Consider the following 24,999-nt stretch of genomic DNA (forward strand, 5'->3'; position numbering starts at 1 on the left):
TTATTAGGCTGTTAAGCTTGTAGCTCCAATCTGCATAGGTTCATCATGAACCGGTGGTGTGGTAGTCACAGGAGAGGCAAATTCAGATCTAACAAATGTAGAAGCAGAAGGTTTGCGGGTACGGAACTTAAGAGAGGACTTTCCCTTCATTCTGGAATCTATCTTGACAATGAAGATGACGAATTCTTCAAACGCAGTAGGAAGATCCCGAGTAACCAGCTCATCCTTTAGATCCTCATGAAGCCCCCTTCAGAAAGCTGCAATAAGTGCCTCGTTGTTCGAAGACACTTCTGCAACCAGAATCCATGTCCCACTGCGACTCCTTCAGTTACATTGAGTAGGAGAAACAATAGCCTGTCAGAAAGCTGCTCCATAGTGTAGCACTGGCTCTTTCTGAAAGCACATGACCAGGCAAAATTACCTAAAATGGCTGCCTACACACTAATATTAATCTAAATAAATACACTTGTTGGCTTAGGAACGAAATTTTACATGGAGTGACATGGCTTATTTGCAGTGTAAACAGTGTTATTTAGGAATAAAAACAACACAATTAAAATCAGGCCACAGGTATCCTGAAAGATTGCCCATTAGACGAACATAAATTTAAAGACAAAAAAGTGAAATTTCTTTTTATGGTGAACTTACCATCTAAACAGAAGAGTGTAGTTGACATATTTCTTCCGAAAACAATGTGTTACTGAAGAAGGGAGGGTGAAAAAAAAGACATGGAGACATTCAAACAATTTTTATTGAAGTCAACGAGCAAACTTTGAAATCAGCGGAATGTCATAAAAAACGTTTCTTTTTTTGTGAATTTTTTTTCTGCTTTCGTATCTGAATGGCTAAAACACGTTTAAAACTGAAAACATTTTCCATAAAGTAAAAAAAAGAAGGCAATGTTATTTAATATACAAAATTATATGCACAGACATTCAGTGATTAGCTAAACAGGCCATTCTAATATTACTAGTGTAATATCTTCTATTTATTTACAGTATAAAGGCTCTGCCCCACGTAGGACTACTCTGCAGTAATGACTACAGGCTAATAAGTCACTTATACTATTTATTTTTCCTTAAATGGTACAAGCAGGTGGTGCAGGATCTTGAGCACAAATCTGGAAAGAGATAAATGGTTCCAGGGCAGAGAAAAGGGTCCCAGGTGAATGCAGGAAGACTGGACCCACAATTGGTCCATACTATGTGGATCTTAAACTACAAACATCTTATCATATGAAGGACCAAAGATAGGACATTGAAGAACTGATCACCAGGACCACAAATTAGAAACCTAGAATGTAATTTTGCCTATAGGTAACTAAACCCTGAAGTGCTAATAGACCAGCCTGATGATCATTAATTAGGAAAAGATTCTGAGGATAAAAGGGAAACAGCAGTGAGCTAGTGTGTAGGGCTCAAAACCTATGAAAACCCAACTATGGCAAAAATATTTTGGATGAATTAAAGGTTGTGCTTTTAGCTAGCTGCACAAGATGCAGAAAAATAGCCATTGGTCTCCCACCCTTTACCCAATTTACAAAACGGTGTTATTAATTCAGTTTAATCCCACGTGGGGCTGACCGTGAAATTAAAGGGCAATTACACTTTTGCAAGAAAAACAGTGAAACAAATACAGCCCCACCCACCTATACACTTTATATTTTTGAATTTTTATGCAGTTAACATCAAGTCAAAAATACAGAAGGAAAAAAAACACCCAGTTTCTGTTTTGCGATGTTTGGATCTAGAACATTTTGGTCAGTGCCTCGACAAATCACTAGCTCTTAAGGTTAGATTACCTACCATTTTACAGGTGTCCTGGGTAACTGATGGTGCGAGTAAGTGGTGGAGGGAAAGGAGGCAGTTGTGTTGGACAATTGGGGGTAACATATACAATATAGGTAGGAATTAAAATTAAAAAGAAAATGCAACTCTTGAGTTCAGCCACCCATTCCCCATCTGTAGCTTTTGGAATCATACCTGCAAGCAGTCGTTGCATTACTAACAGAGTTCAACAGCAGCCATCGCAATCAACTGATTTGGTGCCGGGAAAGTCACAGGGGCCAAGCGGTAAAACTAAATAACTTTTTATTTTAAACCCAATGGTTAAAAAAAAATGCTTTTTATTTTAAAAACAGAAACGCCATATAACATATATTTTACAAAAAGGGACAATGTATCTTGAACACTAAAATAGAGCTTGTAGGGGGCTATTCCTGTGACTGCAGAAGGAATTGCAATGAAGAGGGGGCCCCAACCATGGGATGTGTAGAGTATTTCTCCTTCTGCCCTAGCGTCACTTGTTAGATGCCCGACAACTAAGACCCATTTGGAGCAGTGTGTCTCATGTAGGCTTCAGGATGTATACGAACCAGTGCTGGAAGGAATGGACAGAGACACATCACCCATGCAGCCCTAGATCTGGGGTAGGAGTGAACAATATTAAAGCGGTAGATACCAGAAACTGAAGTTAAAGCAGCGGTGCTACCTTGCACGCATCGTGAAAACTTTACATAGGAGCTGAACCCATCCAGTTGTATGGGCTGAGTCCTCAAAGGAACTGTAAGGGTGATACTGTAAATACATGTGTAATGTATATAGGACTTGTGTATTAATGAAAGTTCTTGTACAATACATGAGAGACTGTAATACTGTTAGCATTTCAAGTATATATCAATAGAATGCTGCTGTTGTGATGTCACAATAGTTATATTGCTGTACCGTTGTGATGTTACACCCTACAACTTCCTAATGGTGTCAGTACTCCAAGGGGACTTCTTAATGAGGATTTAACCCAGTGCACATGGGACATATACTCCAAGGGCATTTTTCAGCTGGCAAAGTTCCCGAAAGTGGCTCTGGGAGTCAATTGAATAGAAGCCACAATGACAGGCTGCACAGCCACATTTAGGGGCTTCTCCACAGGCTGAAAAATCCTTGCAGAACATATGCCCCCCATGCCATTTGGGACTTTGTTTCCTGTTGATCTACAACTGCCAGCATCCAAGGACACTTGTATTTACTCCACAGTTGGCGCTCTCTAAAATCCAAACCTGTACTCTCTCTTATACTAAGCCACCCAGAGAAAATAGTGGAACACAACACTCATGGGATGTGTGCATGTACAGTATGTATACAATATATAGATAAACAATAAAGTCATATAGGGGGTTATGTAATAAAAGGAACCAAGTTTGCCCAGGAGCAGTAACCCATAGCAACCAATCAGATGGCAGAATTTACTGGTTACCTGTTTAAAAGCAAATATCCTTTTTGTTGCTATGGGTTACTGCTCCTGGGCAAACTTAGTTCTTTTTATTACATAACCCCCTATATGACTTTATTGTTTATCTATATATTGTATACATACTGTACATGCACACACATCCCCAAACTTAGTGCAAACTTGGTGTTTTGGTCAAGGGGACAGTGGAACTTAGACCTCAGTGCAGCACACATTTATACATAAAGTATATAAGCCAAATAAATACATCACACTAATATCTATAGGTAGATGTAGAGTCCGTTCTCCCTAATACTAACAAGGGGGATACGATGCATGCCCCCCAAACCAATATAAAAGATGGTGGCACTATATAGAAAGCTCTTTCTAAGGAATTAACTGTACAACCAGCTATGGATGCACAACGGAGCATCACACGGGAAACGTATAGGTTCCATCAATAAGAGAAATATATCAAAAATCACAGCAAAGGGCCAGAGGTCTCTATGATACCATATAATGATATAACCTATATCACTAGTTACATAGTTACATAGTTAAATTGGGTTGAAAAAAGACAAAGTCCATCAAGTTCAACCCCTCCAAATGAAAACCCAGCATCCATACACACACCCCTACCTACTTTTAATTAAAATTCTATATACCCATACCTATACTAACTATAGAGTTTAGTATCACAATAGCCTTTGATATTATGTCTGTCCAAAAAATCATCCAAGCCATTCTTAAAGGCATTAACTGAATCAGCCATCACAACATCACCCGGCAGTGCATTCCACAACCTCACTGTCCTGACTGTGAAGAACCCTCTACGTTGCTTCAAATGAAAGTTCTTTTCTTCTAGTCTAAAGGGGTGGCCTCTGGTACGGTGATCCACTTTATGGGTAAAAAGGTCCCCTGCCATTTGTCTATAATGTCCTCTAATGTACTTGTAAAGTGTAATCATGTCCCCTCGCAAGCGCCTTTTTTCCAGAGAAAACAACCCCAACCTTGACAGTCTGCCCTCATAATTTTTAGTGATGGGTGATAGCAAAACAGGACAGATTTGTCCATCGTGAATTGCCACTCAAGGTCCCTATCAATAAAGCAAAGACTGGGAGAGGTCGGTGCCCAAAGTAGGTCTGGTAGTTTTTTGCCCATTTTGATCGCTCTTACCTAAAAGTTGACCAGCATTTCTTTAAAGGATCAGTAACCCATTAAAGTGGATTGTTTGCTCTAATTAAAGGAGAATCACACTCACCAAATAGATATAGCTATAAGGCAGAGGGATAATCTTGGTGGATTTTCTATAAAGATGCAAGTGGTCTCTGTGAACCTGACACTAATAAAGTGTAATATAATATATGGTTGTAAATGGATGTTGCAGTGCAGTACAATGATGTAGAGAGAGTTCAAGTGATCTGGAATATTATTCCTAAAGGGGGTAAATGAACTTTTGATGCAGGCAGCTCTATGCAAATTAGCAACTTGTCAAATGTTTCCATTTTTGGTTCTGCAACTCTCAGCCTTGGAATTATAACTGCTATCTGTTGGCTAGGGCTCAATCACCATAGCAACCAGGCAGCGACTCGGAATTTAGATAATTTTTAGTGATTAGCGAAATTCTTCATCAAGTTTTGCCGCGAAAATTACGCACGACAAAAAAGATTGGTTGATCGTCAAAAAAATTGTCGTCCATAGACTTTGACCATTTTCTAGATTTTGACAAAGTGAAACGATCAAATTTGATCAAATCACTAATTTTTTTTTTTTAAGGAATAAACTATGCAAATTAAATAATAGAGACCATAGTAAAAGTGGACTAGAATAGGTTAATGTATAGGATACTAAAAGGTCATTTATTGAGCATATTTTGGACAATGGTGAATGTTTAAGTGACTTGCATTTACGCAGCGTGTATATAGTGTTGCGTTCTACACTTTACAATGCAGTTGTGCGGCTCGGGCATGATCTACTCAATCAATAATCAAATGAAAGGGTGCTCAAATAGGTTCACATTGATTAAAATCCAAGTGCTTTTCGTAGCCAACCAATACACATATGTCATTAAGGCAGAATATTCCTATGTTGTATAAATCATTACAGAACAGAAGCAAGTCTGGGCTTTCTAAAATTTACAGTACAACAGGAAAGGTCAATATGTGACCTTTTTTGGGGAAGGTGAATTACAACTCACAGCATCCTGCCAAAAGATGATGACAGTGGATATGGGACCTAAAAAAAGTATCAGACTGGAGACTAAAGGGCCCTCCAGAGAACCTGACCTCCAGGGTCCCACCATACCTACCCACTGCCAAAAAAACCTGCTCTCCATATGCATACCTACTGTCCCATTGGGAGCCTACTAGTGCGGGGGCCCATCGAAATTTCTCCTAGTCGACCAATCAACACTATCTATCTATAGCAGTGCACAATTGTCCCGCCCTTTCTTTACTAGAACTAAAACTTAGCACTAAACATCTTTAAGCTGGCTAGCTAGAAATGAGTCCACTATTTTTTGCAGCAAGATGGTCAACTTTAACACTTATGTAGGCCTTCAGCCAACCATTATAATATGGTCCAAATGAATTATAGTTTGCCACTCTGCACAAATAAATCAGTCAGTCAACATTGGTGCCAGTAGTGGAGAAAGCATTAGTGGTCACATCTCCCTCTCAATCCCTAGCCAATCAGATTGTACCGCTGCAAAAAGAGACATTAAAACCAACTATATGTTCCTGGCCAGATCACACATGGAAGTGGTTATTCTATAGCCAGCTTTAGATGATGGCAGACAGGGAGGTTGAAAAAAAATACTTTACCATTGGCAGTAAATGGCCACTGCAAAATATATGCAGTGCTTTGTTTTTAAAAAGACGCCCAAAGCTACCTGACAAGGAAACTTCGGGTGACTTATCTCAGGTGACTGATCTCATAGTGTGCTTTAGCCCTTAAGGTGGCCATACACGGGCCGATAAAAGCTGCCGACAGACCAAGTCGGCAGCTTATTGGCCCGTGTATGGGGGCCCCCGACGGGCTTCCCCGATCGAGATCTGGCCGAAAGTCGGCCAGATCTCGATCGGATGGGATTAAAAATCCCGTCGGATCGCGGGCGCATCTGTTCGTTGATGTGGTCCGACCGCCCGTTTGCGAATGCTAGGATCCGATCGTTGGGCCCTAGGGCCCACGATCGGATCTGCCCGATATTGCCCACCTCAAGGTGGGCATATCGGAGGGAGATCCGCTCGTTTGGCGACATCGCCAAACGAGCGGATCTATCCATGTATGGCCACCTTTACCCTCTGTTTTCTACTTCATGAAACAAAGGCATAATGACTACTTCCTACACTTCAATCAAACTGAGCCTGTTGCAGTTTTTACATACTGGCGATTGTGCGCAAATTATCAGAAGGGGAAAAAATGTGCAAAATATATTTCAGTTATTTACCATGTGGCGTAGCTAAAGAGAGGTCACCCCTCCAACTATTGTGTCTCTGCATCTAGTAGTAAATCAAAGTATAATAAAGTATAACAAAGTAAAGGTGGCCATAATCGGCTGCTTATTGGCCCGTGTGTGGGGGCTTCCAACAGGTCTCCCAGATCGATATCAGGCCAAAAATCGGTAAGATATCAATTGGGCGGGTTTGATTATTCCTGCGAACGAGGACCACATCGGCAAGCTGATGTGGTTTTACGACCCGTTGGCGCCCATTCTCTTAGTTGTAATCCGATCATTTGGCCCTTGGGCTGAACGTTCGGATTAATCCAATTTCGCCCTGTCTTTGGTGGCCATATTGGGTTAAGATCTGCTCTTTGGCAATCTCACCAAATGAGCGGATCATATAGTGCATGGCCACTTTAAGATGCAAACATATTTGGGAAAAGGGGTTTGTGGCACATTGTAGTCCGCAGGCAAAACATCTTGCCTCAGCACCATAATGCTTTATTCCACTAACTGATGGCATTGAGAGAACATTTGGGCACTGGTTTTGGGTGAGCTGGCAGAGAGGTAGGTGTGTGGGAAGACACCAGTTGGAGTACTGTGCTCTTACTGTCCTGTAAAAGGAAAACTGCAAATAAGACAGCTCTGATGCTTAGGAATGTAGTATACTGTGATCATGTAAGCAAAATCTTTAATCAATGAATTTAATTTTAATTACAGTGTGTTTTTAAGTTATTTAAAATAATATTTTGTGCATATAAAAAAGAAATGTAATTCTTAGTAATTTTCCAGTAACAATTCAAATTTTTTAAATTCCTTTTTCTAATTGAATTTCTGTTGAAAGCAGCATTTGTCTGTGCTTTCCACTTGACATAATGTAATAGGATGCGGTTCTCTTCCAAGTCTGGTTTGCAACAATGTTTCCTACAATCCATACCAACAACTGGACAGATACTGATTTTATAAGCAATTCCATTCCAAAAATAACCTCAAAGCCATTAAAAATGTGTAATGAATGCCTATTGGAAAGATGCTTAGAGTTCTATGCAAAAGGTATTTTTGGGTGGAGTTGCTCTTTAAGTGAAAGAGGCCTATTCTATTATTCAAACCCATTAAGCAGCACTATAGTTAGAGGCGTAAGTAGAGTGCGCCGAGCATCCCCTGCAAAAAAATCTTCAGAGGGGCCCAGCGCACTCTGTTCCCCATCATCCAGCCCACTTCCCATAGAGCCTCCACCCCCGCCCATGCCCTGTCTCTGCCACACCCACTACTCCCTGCCTCTGCCCACCCAAATTGCGCCCCCCTTCCTCGCTGCAGGTATGAGAGCAGTTGGGGAGAAGGTTTTTTTTTATTAGCTATAGAGGAAGCAGATCCCACAGTCTGGCCCCCCCCCCTGTTCCCTGGGTCCCCATGCAACTGCGGAGTCTGCTTCCCATAGTTACGCCACTGGTTAGATGCATCAAATTTGGGACTCTGTAACAGAACTTCCAGGTTTAAAGTATTTTTAAGCCAAGTCTGCAAAGATCCTGGGCTATTCTTCACCTCCTGTTCCAATATAGTGCCACCTAGTGGGTTCACATATCAGAAACTCCCTACTAGCCTACAAGCATTTTAAAAACGACAACTTTTTTCTTTTCAATTACAATTTGCACACATAAACAACACAAAGGAATTTGATTGCAGAATCTCTCCGTCTTAAATGGACATAACAGCAAAAGACAAGAACAAATCGGCACAAGGGGGCAAAATATGTAAAACGGAGACTTTCTGCTAGGTAAGAATTTGGAATCAATCACATCCCTCGTACCCACGGCCATTAAAGCAAGCCAAACCTTTTATAAACTGGCCATCGCTTTTCCATAGCAGCATTTACTGGTTTTTGATAGTGTAAAGGGGCTTGTAGGCTTGGATCTCATACACAAGAAAATAAATGCACTAACACTGCAAAATACCGAATAAAATCAACAGCAGCTGCATGATCATTACAACGAACTTGTACAATCCTACAATTGGCACATAACAGAGAAAAAAAACACAATAGAAAATCTAATAAACAACCCCCTCCCACACATACAAACCCAGTTACTGAAAAGGCTGGTGTGTTTGGCACAATATCACCTAATTATGGATTATTTTTAACATTTACTGCTCACTAAAACCCTGTGATTATACACGAAGGTGAGAGGATATGCAACCCCAAGACCTGGTTGTTGCTGAATGGCAAACTGACACACACAATGTCTCCGACTGGAATAAAATAAGTTCTTGCAGATTCTGCTTCAAATTGGGCTAAATGGCCATATATTTATAAGCAGATACCTGTCTGCGATTGGTCAATATCTGCCTTTGTTTAGTCCACTATATTCCAGCAACAACTAGTGAGTTACCCATCTGTATATCCATGTGTATTAAGGAATAAAGGAACAAGGGGTGGTGTGGCACTCCATCATATGTCACAATCCGATCATGCTCATTTTATACAAATTTCGTTCCGTTATGATAGAATTTTTAAAAAAACTGCATAAAACCCAAGAGGAAAATAAAAATCCTCCATATTATTTGAACTCTTTCTATCCTTTTCTGGTTTAACAAGCAAAATGGAAAGACTCGCAGAAACACATCACTTTGCCATGTTGTAAGTGCATATCCAGCGATCCATACCCTCGAGCGGTGCAAACGGCCATGAGTAAAGAATATCTCTTTAATTACAGGGAAGGGAACTACATTTGAAAATGGCTGGCCACCCAAAGTGCTTAAGATGAATGGAGGTGCCCCTGTTATTTAGGAATTTGGGTCTGTGTCTATAACATTGAGGTACACACTAGGGATGCACCAATCCACTATTTTGGATTCAGCCGAACCCCCGAATCCTTTGTGAAAGATTCGGCCGAATACCAAACCAAATCCTAATTTGCATATGCAAATTCGAGATTGGAAGGGGAAAACATTTTTTACTTTCTAGTTTTTTGACAAAAAGTCATGCTATTTCCCTCCCTGCCCCTAATTTGCTTATGCAAATTAGGATTCGGTTTGGCGGGGCAGAAGGATTCGGCCGAATCCTGTCAGAACCCCGAATAGAATCCTGGATTCGGTGCATCCCTATTACACACTATGGAATTAGATTGGAAATAAAATGGTATGAAGGTAGTAACAGTATTGCACAAGTAAGACTAATAGAACGGAACAGGGAAGATCAACTACTATCTTGCAAATAAGTCATGTGAGCAACTTAATAGCTGGTCTTTGTTAGGGTTGAGTCTATAATTTGCTTCTTCCCATCAAATAAAAGTGCTACAGAGTAACCAATCAGAATCACCAACATATTATTGGCTGCTATGGGTTACAAGATCTGATAATAACACTGAAGACCAAATGCAAAGTTGTCTTAGAACACCACTCTTTCATAAACTACTGAACTTCTCCTTTAAGCAGTGATTGCCATTGTACATATGCCAGTTAAAAGCCACAGAAATCGTAAAGTAGGTCTGTGGAACCTAATCTGGTCTTCAGGTTGCCCCCCTTATCCCTTTAAATCCGGATCCGAAATGAGTAAATCATTTAGAGGCAGACTCACTTGTTCCTGTGCAAAAATAATCCAAATTAGCTGTTTTTAGCATTCATATGGATATTATTTCTTCTTTCATATTAGCAGTTACACTGGTAATATCATGATTAAAAGTAAAATAAGAGTGCCCCCCCCCTTCCATCCAGGTGGCTGGTTAACAAAAAAAAAATCAAAAACTGAAATCACTGATACAGGAAGTGCCTCCTGTTGTTTCAATGCTCAGTTCTATGGCTCATTATGATAGGAGCGACTATACTGAGCAAGAGTCAGAAGATGCTTTTGCCATTCTGTCTGGCCAACCACCCAAACAAAACAGCAGGGGGGCAGTGTAAAAACTGCTAATATCATGAAACCAACATAACACAAATAACGTATATTGCCAAAGCATATAGGAGAGCACACTACGGGGCAACGGGACATACATAACTAAAATCACAGCAACCAATCAGCTTTGATGAGTGAAGTGCCGATAACACTAATAAAAGCACCTACAATCGTGAATAACCCCCTTACAGGTTGACATTTCTTATGAATTAATCTTGTTGATGGTTGTATAACTTGGGCTGAAAGCACCTGAACTTATATTGAAACTTGAATGTACAGCATGTAAATTTGTGATGAAAGACAGCCAATATGTGTCGCTTATTGGTACTCTAGAAGCAACAGGTTCTATTATTTTGGAGAATGATTTCCACATTTGTCCTCTTATGAGAATGCTGAAAGTGACAGGACATTGCCATTTCACTGTAGTACAACTTCACTTCTCTGATTTAGGAGTGACAGGGAATATAGTTTCATGTCTTCATATGATCCTTCAGAAACTGACACAGGGCTAAACAGCTGCCCTTTCTCTTGTTCTGTTCCTAGAAAACTTTATGGAAATAACATGGTGGGGGCTTGAAATCTGCTGACATAAATACACATCCTTCAACGAATGCTCTTGAAGCGTCGGCGGAATAAGTGCCTTTTTATTCCCCCTGCAAGTACTTTTTTAGGCATACTCTGGAAGTTATGAAGAGGAGACTGAAATTTGCTTCGGGAATATCGTTCCATAAACATTTACCAAACGTCACTCCGTCTTTTCTTCGGTACTAAATTCAAGAAACTGGTTACCTGCGCCAGACTTGATTTTTTTTTTCTTTTTATAATCCATAAAAGAATAATAATAAAAGAATAAATAGAATAAATACAATATCTGCTTACCACAACCTTGGGAAAAAAAGAGGAATAATGTCTTACCAGTAAAAAAAAAACAAAAAAAACCCAAAAAATAAAAACCAATAAGGACGACTTGAAGACACAGAAAGGACATGGACAATCCAATCCCGCTGCAAACGTATACAATGTGTGCACTTCATGTTGACGGGGAGAGATTTCTTGTCTGTTCTGTCGGAGTTAAGTGGGTGCCACACCTGCTTTATAACTGTGGGGGGGACAAGGAGTCATCGCTCTCTGTTTTACATCTAATCTTGTTCCTGTGCCCATTGGCCAGAGGGCGTCTAGGGTCGTGGTCTGAGCAGCAGAGTCTCCCATCCAGGGCTGAAGAAGCCAGGGACTCTTTTTCATGCTCTCTGCAGAAGGATGTAGGACAGAAATCACAGAAAAATGATGAAGCAGCTCCACAAATGTCACACTGGTGCCACGGACAATCCCATTTCCCTGCAGTAAGAGAAATGTATGTGGTCATTAAAAAATGAGTGATGTAGTGTTACTTTACGTATAGAGATAAAGTATAAATATATAGAGATAAAGATAGAGGATGCAAAAAAATTTTATTAGCACAATTAACATTTTGGCTGAACAAGCCTTTTTAAAAAACAAACAAACAAACATTCAGATGAAACGCTAGTTGTGCAAATAAAAGTTGTTTGCATCTTAAGACCTGCGAGTGTAGCTTCTTCCATCTTTATCTACCTGCATCCAGGCAATTTTTGGGGCCAATTTTGACTTTTCTTGTTTAAGTTTTTCTGTACTTTTTTGATTTTTTTGCACACAGGTCAATATGGCTTAAATATTATTCATGTGACAATATAGTGAGTACACTAATTAAGGGTAACAGTTTGTTATTTCAATTTATGGTGATTAATGCACAAGAATATTGGAGAATGATCACCATAGATATAAAATGGGGACAGATATATTTTTTTGAATGTACGCCTACGTATGCACACGCCTACGTATGCACACACGATTTAGTGGGATTCAGCTAAAGGGGATCTGGATGAGCAGTGGGTGGGCTAACACATAGTATTTGTAGGTGCTTCACCATCCGTAGCAACAATAGATTGAGTCACCTGAAAGTAATATACATAGCAAGGAATTTAAGTGGACAGAATACACCAAAGGCAGATTGATCCATTTATGGCCACAGAATAACAGTATGAATACAGGATAAGTTAGATAAAGTGATAGAGAGCGACAGAGGGAGTAATTTAATGGAAGGGAAAGCTATACAATAGAAAAGATATAAACATGAGGAGAGATACCAATGTGTTTGACTCTAGAAACAATCTCAATGTTTCACATATTTGTAACACTAGCAATTGTATACGTTTCTTGTATACAATATTGTAATGAGATGATATGTGAGAGATATCAATAGAATCTGTAACTTCTAGTAACTACGGTATACAATGTTACATGATTATGCTATTGGGTTACTATGTTATTTGATTTTAAACTTAATAATTAGTGTATTGTTTTCTTATGGAATGTATGTATGTGTAAGAAAATACTTAATTGGGGTTTACTAATGACACGGATCATGTGATAACGCTGCAGCTGCTGTTTTACCGCCAGTTTGTGGTTTGAAGGCATGTCCTTAGTTGATTTTGGCACTGAGAAAGGCGTTAGAGTAGGCTGAAACATCAACGTCTTGAGCCATTTTATTAATAAAAATTTTCTACATTTTTAAGACCTGAGAGCGCTGATCTTTTTTGCAGTAGATGGAGATTAATTGTTGATCTTGCACCCAGGCAAATGAACATAACGGAATAACAAATAAACTTTATCTCTTTTTCACCATATTTTAAGACCTGTGAGTGCATTGCTTTACATGATATTCTATATGACTTTTCTGCAGTGTGCACCCAGGCACACACACAATTTAGGCTGGTGCAATAAGTTCAGTATATAAAATATGGCATTTTTAGACACTCATTTTTATGGTTTAGTTCTCCTTTAAGGACAGCCAAGTTGGCTGCAAATATCTACCCATATTTGTACAACTTAGCATTTGCTCATACAAGCTGCAGTAGAGTTATATTAATCCAGCTGGCAATAAGGAACTTTTCGCTGCATGATATTCAGGTAAGCAGAACATTGTTTATAGTGGGCACATACCTTTCTGCATGAGGCACACTAGCAGAGGAAATAAAGCACAGTGACGGGGAATAATTCTGCTCAGAAATGAGAATATAGCAAATATACAGCAAAAGCATTTATGCTGTTTGTACATAATTTGCTTTACCATAAGGAGGCTGAGTCAAGTTAAGGCAGAGGAGGTGATAAGCTTTTGGACAGTCTCTCTTATCGCACATCACCAGCTCGCCTCCATCCCCACACCGGAAACAGAAATCTTCATGCATTTGCTTCTGCTCAGTCTTTAGTTTCCTCTTCTTTGCCTTTAGACGAGCGTTTTTCGACCTTTCCTCTGTCGCTGTGGCACAAGCTGTCTGTGTAGATAAGGAACATTAAAAAAATGGTCTTAGATTATAATAGTTTTGGGAAGGCAATATAAACTATTCTGTTTTTTTTAACGTTCATAGCTAGAAACGTAAATAAATGTTTATAGCTACAGTGATTAGATTATAAGATCTTGTGAGCAGTGCCCTCCCCCTACTGTCTCTAAACAAAATCCACTGTGAAACATTTTTGGAGAAATGATTGTCTGTATGTTAACTGTTTGGTCTAATATTTGTATCCCTTTACTCTGTAAAGCTCTGTGGGAAACAATGGTGTTCTATAAATGTAATAATGTAAATAATAATATGTATATAATACTAATATAAATAATAAATTGTATATAATAATGTGATAGTGAGGGAGGCGGCGCCACCTTAGGTACAGGATGTAAGTGCAATTCTAAAGCTTGTGATCTGTATGCTTGTGACATCACACCAAGTTGCAGATGACATCACTATGTAACTATGGCCCAGGTACCCCTCTTTCCCCCCCCAGTACCTCTGCATGATTTACACAGCAAGTCTCCGGCGTTGCATTAAAAAATTGTAATTTATCATATAGGCAGCCAAGGGCCGCCAACTAAAGCTGCCTCCCTAGTCATAGGCCCTCGGGTGTCTGTATATAAATACAGCCCTGGGTGTAATCATAAGCACTATAGCAATAAGAATGTGTGTCACTTACCTTTGGCCTTACTCCTAAAAACCCGCTGCAATTATCAGCCCCACAATGACACTCCCTCCGACCATTCCCTAAACAGTCCAGATTGTAATTAAACGTCAACTCTGCCCCTGAAACAATTAAAAAGTTGAGAGCCTATTCAGTCTGAGGAGTAACAGTGAGTTCCAACATTTATGAGTAGGTATCCTCATTACCTATAATGCATAAATTCCAAATTAATGGAGGCCTACCAAAACTATTTACATATTACAAAACTGCGCAGCTCTCTCTGCATTTATGTCATGAGGAAAATAGAGGGGTGCAATTAGAGGCTTACAGTACAACCCACACACTGAACTGCGTCTTGTGGATGGAAAAATCTCATTCTAACTCACTGTCCGTTAGAAGTTCAATTCTCAAACAGACTATAAAATGGGGCACATTGCAGAGCAAGAATTTGAATGCGTCCAAATTCAAATCCCACTAGATGGCCGGGGGGCTTGTTTCAACCAGGATTTTGGCTGATTGAAATCCAACCATTTCCTATGAATAAAAAGGTCTACTTAATGGGATCATTTGGAATCCATCAAAAACTTTACCCCTATGCTCAACTTGCTTTGAACTCAACTCTTCCAATGTCAGCCACGTAAGCTGTTAGAAACATGCTGCCTACAAGATGGTACAATGAAGGGAATTTTATCGCTACCATACAAATCTTTATCATCCCGAGAATATTAGTCTCTAGTGAAATAAATTATAGATTGGGAGAGAGATATTGGGGAGTCTATAGGCAGAACAAAATATGGGCTACAATCTCCAAGACTCTGCCAAGTACAGCTATTAAAAAATAAATAAACCTTAAAAATAATTGAATGAGAAATTGATGAGGGTGCTATTCTAAGCACTTTTGCAATGTACATTCATTATTTATTTTTTTAATTCCAGGTTATTAAGGGATACATGTACTGTTAACGTAAATGAACAGCACCATCTACTGGTAAATTTCTGACCATTCTGACCACCAAGTAGTCAAGGAGGTTGTCAGGAGAAAAAAAAGAGGGCTTGTTTTATGTTTTTTTGGCTAGGAAAGAGAAAGGTTTCTAATTTTTTTCCTAAGCAGAAGAACATCAGAGCAGCCTCTTTCTTTCTCCTTTCTCCAATCTCCTGATTTGACTACTTGATGGTCAGAATATGATCAGCAGGTGGAGCTGTTGTAACAAAATTAATTGATATTAACAGTGCATGTATCCTTTAATATCTTGGAATTAAAAAAAAATAATAATGAATGTACATTGCAAAAGTGCTTAGAAGAGCACCCTCATTAATTTTACATTGACTTATTTTAAAGGTTTACTTGTCCTTTAAAAACTGCATTTAGATCCCATATCCGGAAACCCATAATCTACAAAGCTCCGAATTCAGTTGTAAAGGAAGTCTATGACATGGCTAATGCTTATTTTTGGAGCTCCAAAGCATTGCTCACCTGATAAGAAGATCCCTCGGTAGCTAAAGAATGAGTATTTTTCATTCATAGCCAGACAAAGTACATGTGAAACCCTCTACTTACTCTTTTGTGCCTGGCCGCACAAGTAGGACCCGAGTGTGATACATCTTGCACTGGTATGTGTGCATCTTAGAGCAAGCTTATAGGCACAGTGTAAAGCCTGGCTACATTTTGTATACCTGAACATCTTGCAACAATTTAAAGACAGCCTCCGAGCACATTTATAAAGCACAGGCCTGCTTGGGTCTTGTCAGTATATATAAGTTAGTAAAATCAAAGCAGCATAACCTACCAGCATGTTTGTATGGAAGCACTATCTGACTGAACGGAGCCTCTCCCCAGTGGAAACAGTGGGGCCCTTTTTTAAACACTAGGCAAACTTGCACCTGGGCACTACTAACCCATAGCAAACAATCAGTGATTTACTTTTTTTCAACTAGCTGCAGGTTGAACACTTAAAGCAATCATCTGATTGGTTGCCATGGGTTACTGCTCAGGTGCAAATTTGCCCACTGTTTATAACTGAGCCCCACTAAGAATTACACAAGAGCAGGCTGCTGTGGTCATTAAATCTAGTTAAAGGAATAAAATACCTTTAGGTATGTCACACAGGGAGAATAACCCTACTCTGACATCCCCATTCACTGTCCACTTCTGCGTCTCACAGTTGGGATTGCAGCTGTGGTTCATGAAGCGAGAATAGTTGCCTTTGGGCCCAGCATCTATGATGCGATCCTAGAGACAGTGGAAATAAAAACAATTTTCAGTTTGCTCGGAGGTGAATTCAACATTTCATTCTTATTTGTTTTTCCTGCTTTGCAAGCAAGGAGATTGTTGTATGTTTGTGAAGATTCTCAATCATTCAGGTCATGGTATATCTGTAGAAATAAGTCAAATCACCTGGACTTGCTGTGTTTTTTTTCCTGAAGATGTTTCACCAGTCATCCAAATGATTCTCAATTCAGAATATAGCAAAAACCCCATTTTATGTTTTTCAGGGGACCAGGAAAAAATCATGTAAAATCCAAGAAAAACTTTTTATTCAAGTACTGAAAGGAAATAAGCACTGAAGTATGTTTTACCTTAAGATGCAATATTTACCGTGTTAACAAGGATTAAGCATTGCAGTGTTAATGTTACACTATAGGGTCATGTGCAAGATCTCTCTGTCAGTCACATACACAACCTAAAACAATTAGTAATTAGTGCGGGACTGTATAAGGGGCAGACTAATTGGAATTGACCATTTACAGGCAGAACCATGGATAAATATACACCTGCTTAGTATTTTAAACCTCTTTATTTCACAAATAATAACATTCATAAAGGAAAAAAAGAAGTTTTTTGGGAACATCAGGACAGAATTTTGATGCAAAATCCCAGAGAACATTACTTAAAATCATGGAAATGCACCCATTGAAATGTATTATAAATTGGTGGGACAACAAGTAAAAAAATGTAAAATGCGGCAAAACTTAAAATCAGGGTACTTAAAATCGAGGTTTCACTGTAACTTGAATATAACCTCTGCACTGTTGCTCCAATCAGCATAGTCTGTTTATCATAATCAGCAAGGATGTCATGAAGTTAGGTGTTGATTTTATTAGCATGGTTGGAACTATGAGGTGTTATTAAACCTTCTAAGGAGAGGTGCCAAATAAGATGATGCTGATTGGAGCAACTTTCCAGGGTATTTAATCCAGAAAGATCTTATTTACAAGTCATTCTGAATTGAGAAAGCCAGTTGGTGAAACGTCTATAAGAAAAAAATAGAGCAAGTCCGGTTGATTTGACTTATTTCTACAGATAAGGAGATTGATATGGCAAAGTGAATGCTATTCACACGTGGCCTTCCTCATTTTAATACTTGTACATGTAATTGATGCCATAGGAAACATATCCCATTTTTTTATCTTCCTAGATACATTTATTCGAGTTGCAGTGTAATAGGCATCAGAATATAATAATTAGCCCTGTAGCATCAGCTTCTACAACAGGTAAACCTAATTTTCTTCTTGATGATTTGTGTTGAACCCTAAGCTCAGTATCTCAACCACATCCAAAACAGCAAACTCCTGTGCACAAATTTAAAGGCCTGGATGTTGGCTATATACAGTAATTGGGATGTTGCAAATGGAGTGTAGTGCAGTGAAGTGTAATGGTGTTTAACTGAAATCGGCCCGTTCCACCTCTTTGCAGTATCACTATGCAGAGATACCCGTACCTTGGTGACAGTGAGTAAGTAGAAATTGGTGGTGCCATTTTCATGGGCACGCTTCATTCGCAGCCTACACTCTTCTTCATCGATCAGCTCCCCCACGTATTCATTCACAAACTCACCCTTGACGGGGAAGAAGATTTAGTTCAATCAGGGTTGAGGCAAAACGAATGCACAAAAATAGGGTAATTATCTTTCGAAACCATCATAATGGTATAAAAGAACATTGTGTCACTTCTCTCTGCTTTCGAGAATATATAACTACCCTGGATCTGAACTTCTATAAACATAAAGGAAGCATATTATCACTATGCCGATTTTGGAGCAATTTTTTAAGAGTCTTGGACCTACTCGATCCAGGGACTAGTCCGATTGCCATTTTGGAGTCAAGAAAGATTTTTTTCCCCTTTGAGGCGAATTGGAGAGGCTTCAAATCGGTTTTTTCACCTTCCTCTGGATCAACTAGCAGTTAGAAGTTTGAACTTGATGGAAGTGTGTCTTTTTTCAACCTAACTTACTATGTTACTATATTACTAGAGGAACACAAGTTGCCCTTGCCAACAATTATGATCACATAATAAGGCCATACCTTGCGGATGTTCCTCTTGGTCCTGAGCCCCCATCCCCTCCGTTCTGTGAAGAAGATCTCCGCCTCTGGGTACAGTCGTTTGGTGAAGTTCTGGTTGAGGCAATGCTCACCTGCCGGGCAGATCTGTGGGTGACACTCGTACAGCAGCATGCGGTTCAGACACTGGCTGTCCAGGCCACAGGGATTATCATCAGTTGGGCGACAGTTACAGCGGGGGATTTCAGACACATCCGCCAGTTGGATCTGGACCTTCCCTACAGGTTTATTGGACTGAAAGAGACAGAATACCATGAACTGAGCATTACTGTCAGATTTAAAGGGGAACTATCGCAAAAATGAAAATTTTGTATAAGCTTCATCATACTGAAATAAGAAACTTTCAAAAAAATTAATTAAAAATTCGGTACCGTTTCTGAAATAATTAAGTTTATCTTCACTATTCCTCTCTCCGCATCTGTTTCTTCTCATTCTCTCTTCATTCAGGAGTTGGGTGTCAGATTAATGATCCAATACATCTTATGGGGGGCTCCTTTTGCCTACAAGATGTATTAGAGCTCACTCTTTTGAAATCACCAGACATCATGTCTCTACATGCTGGATTTGTGCAAAAGGCAGTTATTTTGTTAGATTTTGCTTTTACTGGAATCAGTTATTTGAGTGAGCTCTAATACATCTGCTAGGAAAGGAAGCCCCCCTCATAAGATACAGTATATTGGATCATTCATCTGATACCCAACTGCTGCATGACAACAGAATGAAGAGAACAGATGCTGATACAGGAATAGTGAATATAAACTTGATTATTTCAGAAACAATGCATACATTTTAATTGATTGTATTTAGAAAGTTTCTGACTTCAGTATGAGGAAGCTTATATAACATTTTCCTGATAGTTTCCCTTTAATTACCTGGGTACAATGTTCACCCCTTTAACAATTAAACCGTTGTTGCGGGCAATATCAGTCATTTCCATAAAAGCAGCTTGAGCTTTCCCTACCTTAATGTGCTTATAAGGCGGTGGTTTTCTGGAGTTCTGCTCTATCTCCAGGGCCTCCTTGCTTTCTCGCTGAGCTTTCAGCTCCTGGAATCTCCTAGCTGCCTCTTCCAAAGCTGAATCATAGCATGACAGAACGGCAGAGAGGGTACATAAGAAAGGAAAAGCATGGCAGATGAATAAACGTGCAAAAAAAAGGGGAACAATATGAAAGACAAAGGGGAACTATGGGTAAACTGATTGTAAATATGTTAAATATGCACTTTCCAGTTAAAAGAAATCTGTTGTGGCTCCATCAGACGATCAGTTCTGTTGCTTAGGAGGGGCCGATAAATTTGGTGGATTTAATATCTTGAAGATCGCTCATCATTTTAAATCTCTTTTTTTAAAGGGGTTGTTCACCTTGAAATTAACATTTAGTATGATGTAGAGAGTGATATTCTGAGACAATTTGCATTTGGGATACATTTTTTATTTGTGGTCTCTCCTATTCATATTCCAGTCTCATATTCAAATCAGTGCATGGCTGCTAGGGTAATTTGGACTCTAGCAACCAGATTGCTGAAACAGCAAACTGGAGAGCTGCTGAATAAAAAGATAAATAACTCAAAAACCACAAATAATAAAAAATGTATCCCAAATGCAATCTCTTGTTCAAATCAATAAATGGTTGCCAAGGTAATTTGGACCCTAGCAACCAGATTGCTGAAATTGCAAACAGAGCTGCTGAATAAAAAGCTAAATAACTCAAAAACCACAAATAGTAGAAAATGAAAACCAACTGCAAATGGTCTCAGAATATCAATTTCTACAAGGCGAACCTCCCTTTAAACAAGTATGATACTGACATACATTATTTAGTCAGCATCAGTAGTTAGGTAGGGGTGCAATATTAACCACCCCATCCCCCCTCCACACACCTTGAGAGTAGGTGCTGTAAATGACACTGAGCTAGTATGTTGGAGTCAGGTTGGAACTGTTGGTAATTAAAGACTGTAAGGTACTCACCTTTCTTAAAGGTCTTATTAATACTGGTCTGGCCCTCAGCAAAGCTCTTGTCTCCTTCTACATAGGGGAACACACGGCCCTGATGCACCCAGTAATAATCATGTGATCCAAAGAAGAAAACGGGGAAGTCTCCTATGTCGTGCTTCAGGCCTTGGATATTAAAAGGAACAGACCTTGGGTTGCAGATCTCTGCAGGCCACCACCTAACACACACACACAGCAGATTTTTAGCTGAGTGATCATGGCAGAAAAGGAGGTAATGTAAAGGTTTTATATAATGGCCGAAAAATGCAAGTATAGTAAGCCTGTTTATAGCAGCATATAAAGATACTCAATATCGTTATACTCTGCAGTCTTTATACACTGCAGTGTATAGAGATACTCATCATTATACAAAGCAGCCTGGTCATTATCAGTATATAGACATACTCTGCATAATTATACAGAGCACTCTGGTCATTATCAGTGTATAGAGATACTCGTCATCATTATACAGAGCAGTCTGGCCGTTATCAGTTTATAGATACTCAGCATCATTATTTAGAGGAGCCTGGTCATTATCAGTGTATAGAGATACTCAGCATCATTATAAAGAGCAGTGTGGTCATTATCAGTGTATAGAGATACTCGGCATCATTATACAGAGTAGTCTGGTCATTATCAGTGTATAGAGATACTCTGCATAATTATACAGTGGAGCTTGGTCATTATCAGTATATAGAGATACTAATCATCATTATACAGAGCAGGCTGGTCATTATCAGTGTATAGAGATAGTCAGCATCATTACACAGAGCAGCCTGGTCATTATCAGTGTATAGAGATACTCAGCATAATTATACAGAGCAGACTGGTCATTATCAGTGTAGAGAGATACTCAGCATCATTATACAGAGAAATCTGGTCATTATCATTGCATAGAGATACTCAGTGACAGAAGTGGAGAGCTTGATAAAGGGCCCGGGTGGCACGAAACATTGCTCTGTTTGAATTGCTTTGACACAATAAATTTCACGTTTGTGCAAATCTACGGTGTGCTGCTGATAACTGCTTTGACTGCATAGAGATACTCAGCATCATTATACAGAGGAGCCTGGTCATTATCAGTATATAGAGATAATCATCATCATTAAACAGAGCAGTCTGTTCATTATCAATGTATACAGATACGCATCATCATTATACAGAGCAGTCAGGTCATTATAAGTGTATAGAGATACTCAACATCATTATACAGAGCAGTCAGGTCATTACCAGTGTATAGAGATACTCAACATCATTATACAGAGCAGTCGGGTCATTATCAGTGTATAGAGATGCTCAGCATCATTATACAGAGCAGTCTGGTCATTATCAGTGTAGAGAAATACTCATCATCATTATACAGAGAAATCTGGTCATTATCATTGTATAGAGATACTCAGCATCATTATACAGAGGAGCCCGGTCATTATCAGTATACAGAGATACTCAGCAACATTATACAGAGCAGTCTGGTCATTATCAGTGTAGAGAGATACTCATCATCATTATACAGAGAAATCTGGTCATTATCATTGTATAGAGATACTCAGCATCATTATACAGAGCAGCCTGGTCATTATCAGTGTATAGAGATACTCAGCATCATAAAACAGTATGGAGTCATGTAAAGGTTCTCAATTCAACCTGCCTGTAGTTGCCCAGCTTGACCCACACAATTTGCTTGTAGTGCAGTTTCTTGCCACTTCTGCAGTCATTGCAGCTCCAGGAGCCTTGAGGCATCTCCAGGTTGAGGCAGGATGGGTGGAAGGCAGCCGGACATGAGTCACAGCACAGGAGTTTGCCACCTCCTCGGTTGAAAAAGAGAACACCTTATTAAGATTAGTGTTTCATACACCTGCCAGGGAATATGCAGCTTTCACATTTTAGGAAATGTAAACAATGGTTGAAGGGGAACTATGGCTTTTGTTATTTTTGTTTTGAAGCCAACGGACAGAAAGCATTATATAAAGGAGCTATATGGAGTAACAGGAGGAGCTATAGGGAGAGATTATATGGAGAAATAGGAGGAGTTAAAGGGAAAATAGGAGGAGTTATGATTATATGCAATATAATTGTAATACAATAATCATATATGCAATATGAGAAGTTATAGGGAGGGGTTGGAGCTATTGGAGTTACAAGGAGGGTTAGCTAGTAATAGGGAGGGGTTATATAGAGCAATAGGAGGAGTTATAGGGATGATTATATGGAGCAATAGAAGACATTACTGGGAGGGTTATATGGAGCAATATGAGGGGTTATTTGCAGCAATTAGAGGAACTATAGGGAGGATTATCTGGAACAAAAAAAGAAGTTATAGGGTGGAATATATGCAGCTATATGAGGGGTTATATGGAGCAATGGGAGAAGTTATATGGAAGGATTATATGGAGCAATAGGAGGAGTAATAGGGAGGGGTTATATGGAGAAATAGGAAAAGTTATAGGGAGGGGTTATATGGAGCAATGGGAGTTATAGGGAAGAGTTATATGGAGCAATGGGATGCCATATAGCAAGGCGTTATATGGGTGAATAGGCAGAGTTATGGGTAGGGATTATATCTAGCAAAACAAGGATTTATAAGGTGGGTTTAAATGGATCACTATGAGGCATTATAGGGAGGGGTTATATGGAGCAATAGGAGGAGTTATAGGGAGGGGTTATATGGAGCAATAGGAGGAGTTATAGGGAGTGGTTATACGGAGCAATGGGAGGAGTTATAGGGAGGCATTATATGGAGCAATAGGAGGAGTTATATGGATGCATTTTATGGATCAGTATGGAGATTATAGTGAGGAATGATTATGGAGCTATATGAGGAGGAATGGTTATATGGAGTGATAGGACCAGTTATTAAAAGGTGTCATAACCTTCAATTCTAGAAATGTTAACTGTGTGTGGCTGCAACAACCTTATGAGAAGAGAATCTTACAGATGATGCCGCCAGGCACAGAAATCCCTGAGCTGCTTATGAGTACAAAAGCAGATATTACACATGTATAATGTGTAATTTAACACAGAGGCACATTTATCTGCAAACTCTGATTTGTAACATATTTTCAAACAGGAAAATCCATATGTTCCAATTAAGCAGCAAAACATTAGCACAAACCCTTTCTTGAGCTGTCCAACACCATTCCATCCATGTATCATTGAAACACACCACGAACAGAAACAATTAGTGTTTTGCTCCACTTCCCAGTTAAAGAGAAAATTCACCCAGGGTTTTGTGGAATAACAGAAACAAACAAACAAACAAACAAACAAACAAACAAACAAACACAGCAAACAAAACCCAACACCTCCACAAAATAAAACCCACTATATTCCCTCTGGCAAGCTCAAAGTCATCTCATTGTTTACAAAAATTGTTTACAAAAAAAAAAAAATAGGCATGTGGAACGGAAGGCTTAAGTCAGAGGGAAAATAGTCTGTGTAAGCAAATATAACTCAAAACAAGAAGCTGCTTAGTGCTTACGGCTCAGCGTTTGAAAGCCAGATGCAAAATGAGCAAGCAGAGGGCTGAAAATAATTGTAGGTGATTTTAGTAACATCAATAAAGGAAAAAAGCTAGAAAAAAACAATATTTCTGTTACCACAGGAAGATTAATCAAATACCTAATTTCTTACCAAAAATGTTTGTTTTAAAGGAGAACTAAAGCATAACTAAAGAAGTAGGGTAGAAATTAGTGATGGGCGAATTTATTGAGTTTAATGCGTCAAGATAATTTTGACGTCCATTCACTTCAATGTTTCAAGAATTTTTCGCCATTTTGTAAATTTTTTCAGAGTTTAGCAAATTTCTAAAACAAAGTGAAACGTGACAGATTCGCTCATCACTAGTAGAAATGTTACACATTATATTTTTAGATTCTGTACCAACCCAAGGAAACCACAGCCCTTTAACAGGGAAGATCTGTGTGTCCAAGGATACCCCAGTAGCTTCCCATCTTCTTTTCTGCTGATTCGTTGCACATCCTCTGTGCTGCTCTCACTTCCCAAGCCTAGGGACCAACTCACAATAAACCAAATAAATCAAAATTAAATTATCAGCCCTGCTGCATCAGCTTCTCAGAGTACACTGAGCAT

The 24,999-nt window shown here is 39.2% G+C and overlaps 1 protein-coding gene across 6 annotated transcripts in view; it reads right to left on the minus strand.

Moving 5' to 3' along the window:
- Positions 1-9,676: 9,676 nt before the first annotated feature.
- LOC108712682 (histone-lysine N-methyltransferase NSD3-like) overlaps positions 9,677-24,999 on the minus strand; it is a 67,874-nt gene continuing 52,551 nt past the window's right edge. For 4 of the 6 annotated variants that reach the window (XM_041588071.1, XM_041588072.1, XM_041588073.1 and 1 more), the window contains exons 15-23: positions 22,559-22,718; positions 20,887-21,089; positions 19,882-19,994; positions 18,885-19,154; positions 18,302-18,418; positions 16,671-16,812; positions 14,598-14,704; positions 13,702-13,906; positions 9,677-11,891 (exon numbers count right to left, since the gene is read on the minus strand). In XM_041588071.1, the coding sequence (XP_041444005.1) occupies positions 11,650-11,891; positions 13,702-13,906; positions 14,598-14,704; positions 16,671-16,812; positions 18,302-18,418; positions 18,885-19,154; positions 19,882-19,994; positions 20,887-21,089; positions 22,559-22,718 (1,559 nt within the window). In that variant the 3' untranslated portion in view covers positions 9,677-11,649. Of the gene's footprint in view, positions 11,892-13,701; positions 13,907-14,597; positions 14,705-16,670; positions 16,813-18,301; positions 18,419-18,884; positions 19,155-19,881; positions 19,995-20,886; positions 21,090-22,558; positions 22,719-24,388; positions 24,433-24,999 lie in introns of those variants that run through there. The other 2 variants (XM_041588076.1, XM_041588077.1) reach the window with 2 other exon arrangements.

This window comes from Xenopus laevis, chromosome 3S, assembly GCF_017654675.1.
Source record: "Xenopus laevis strain J_2021 chromosome 3S, Xenopus_laevis_v10.1, whole genome shotgun sequence".
Taxonomy (NCBI): Eukaryota; Metazoa; Chordata; class Amphibia; order Anura; family Pipidae; genus Xenopus; species Xenopus laevis.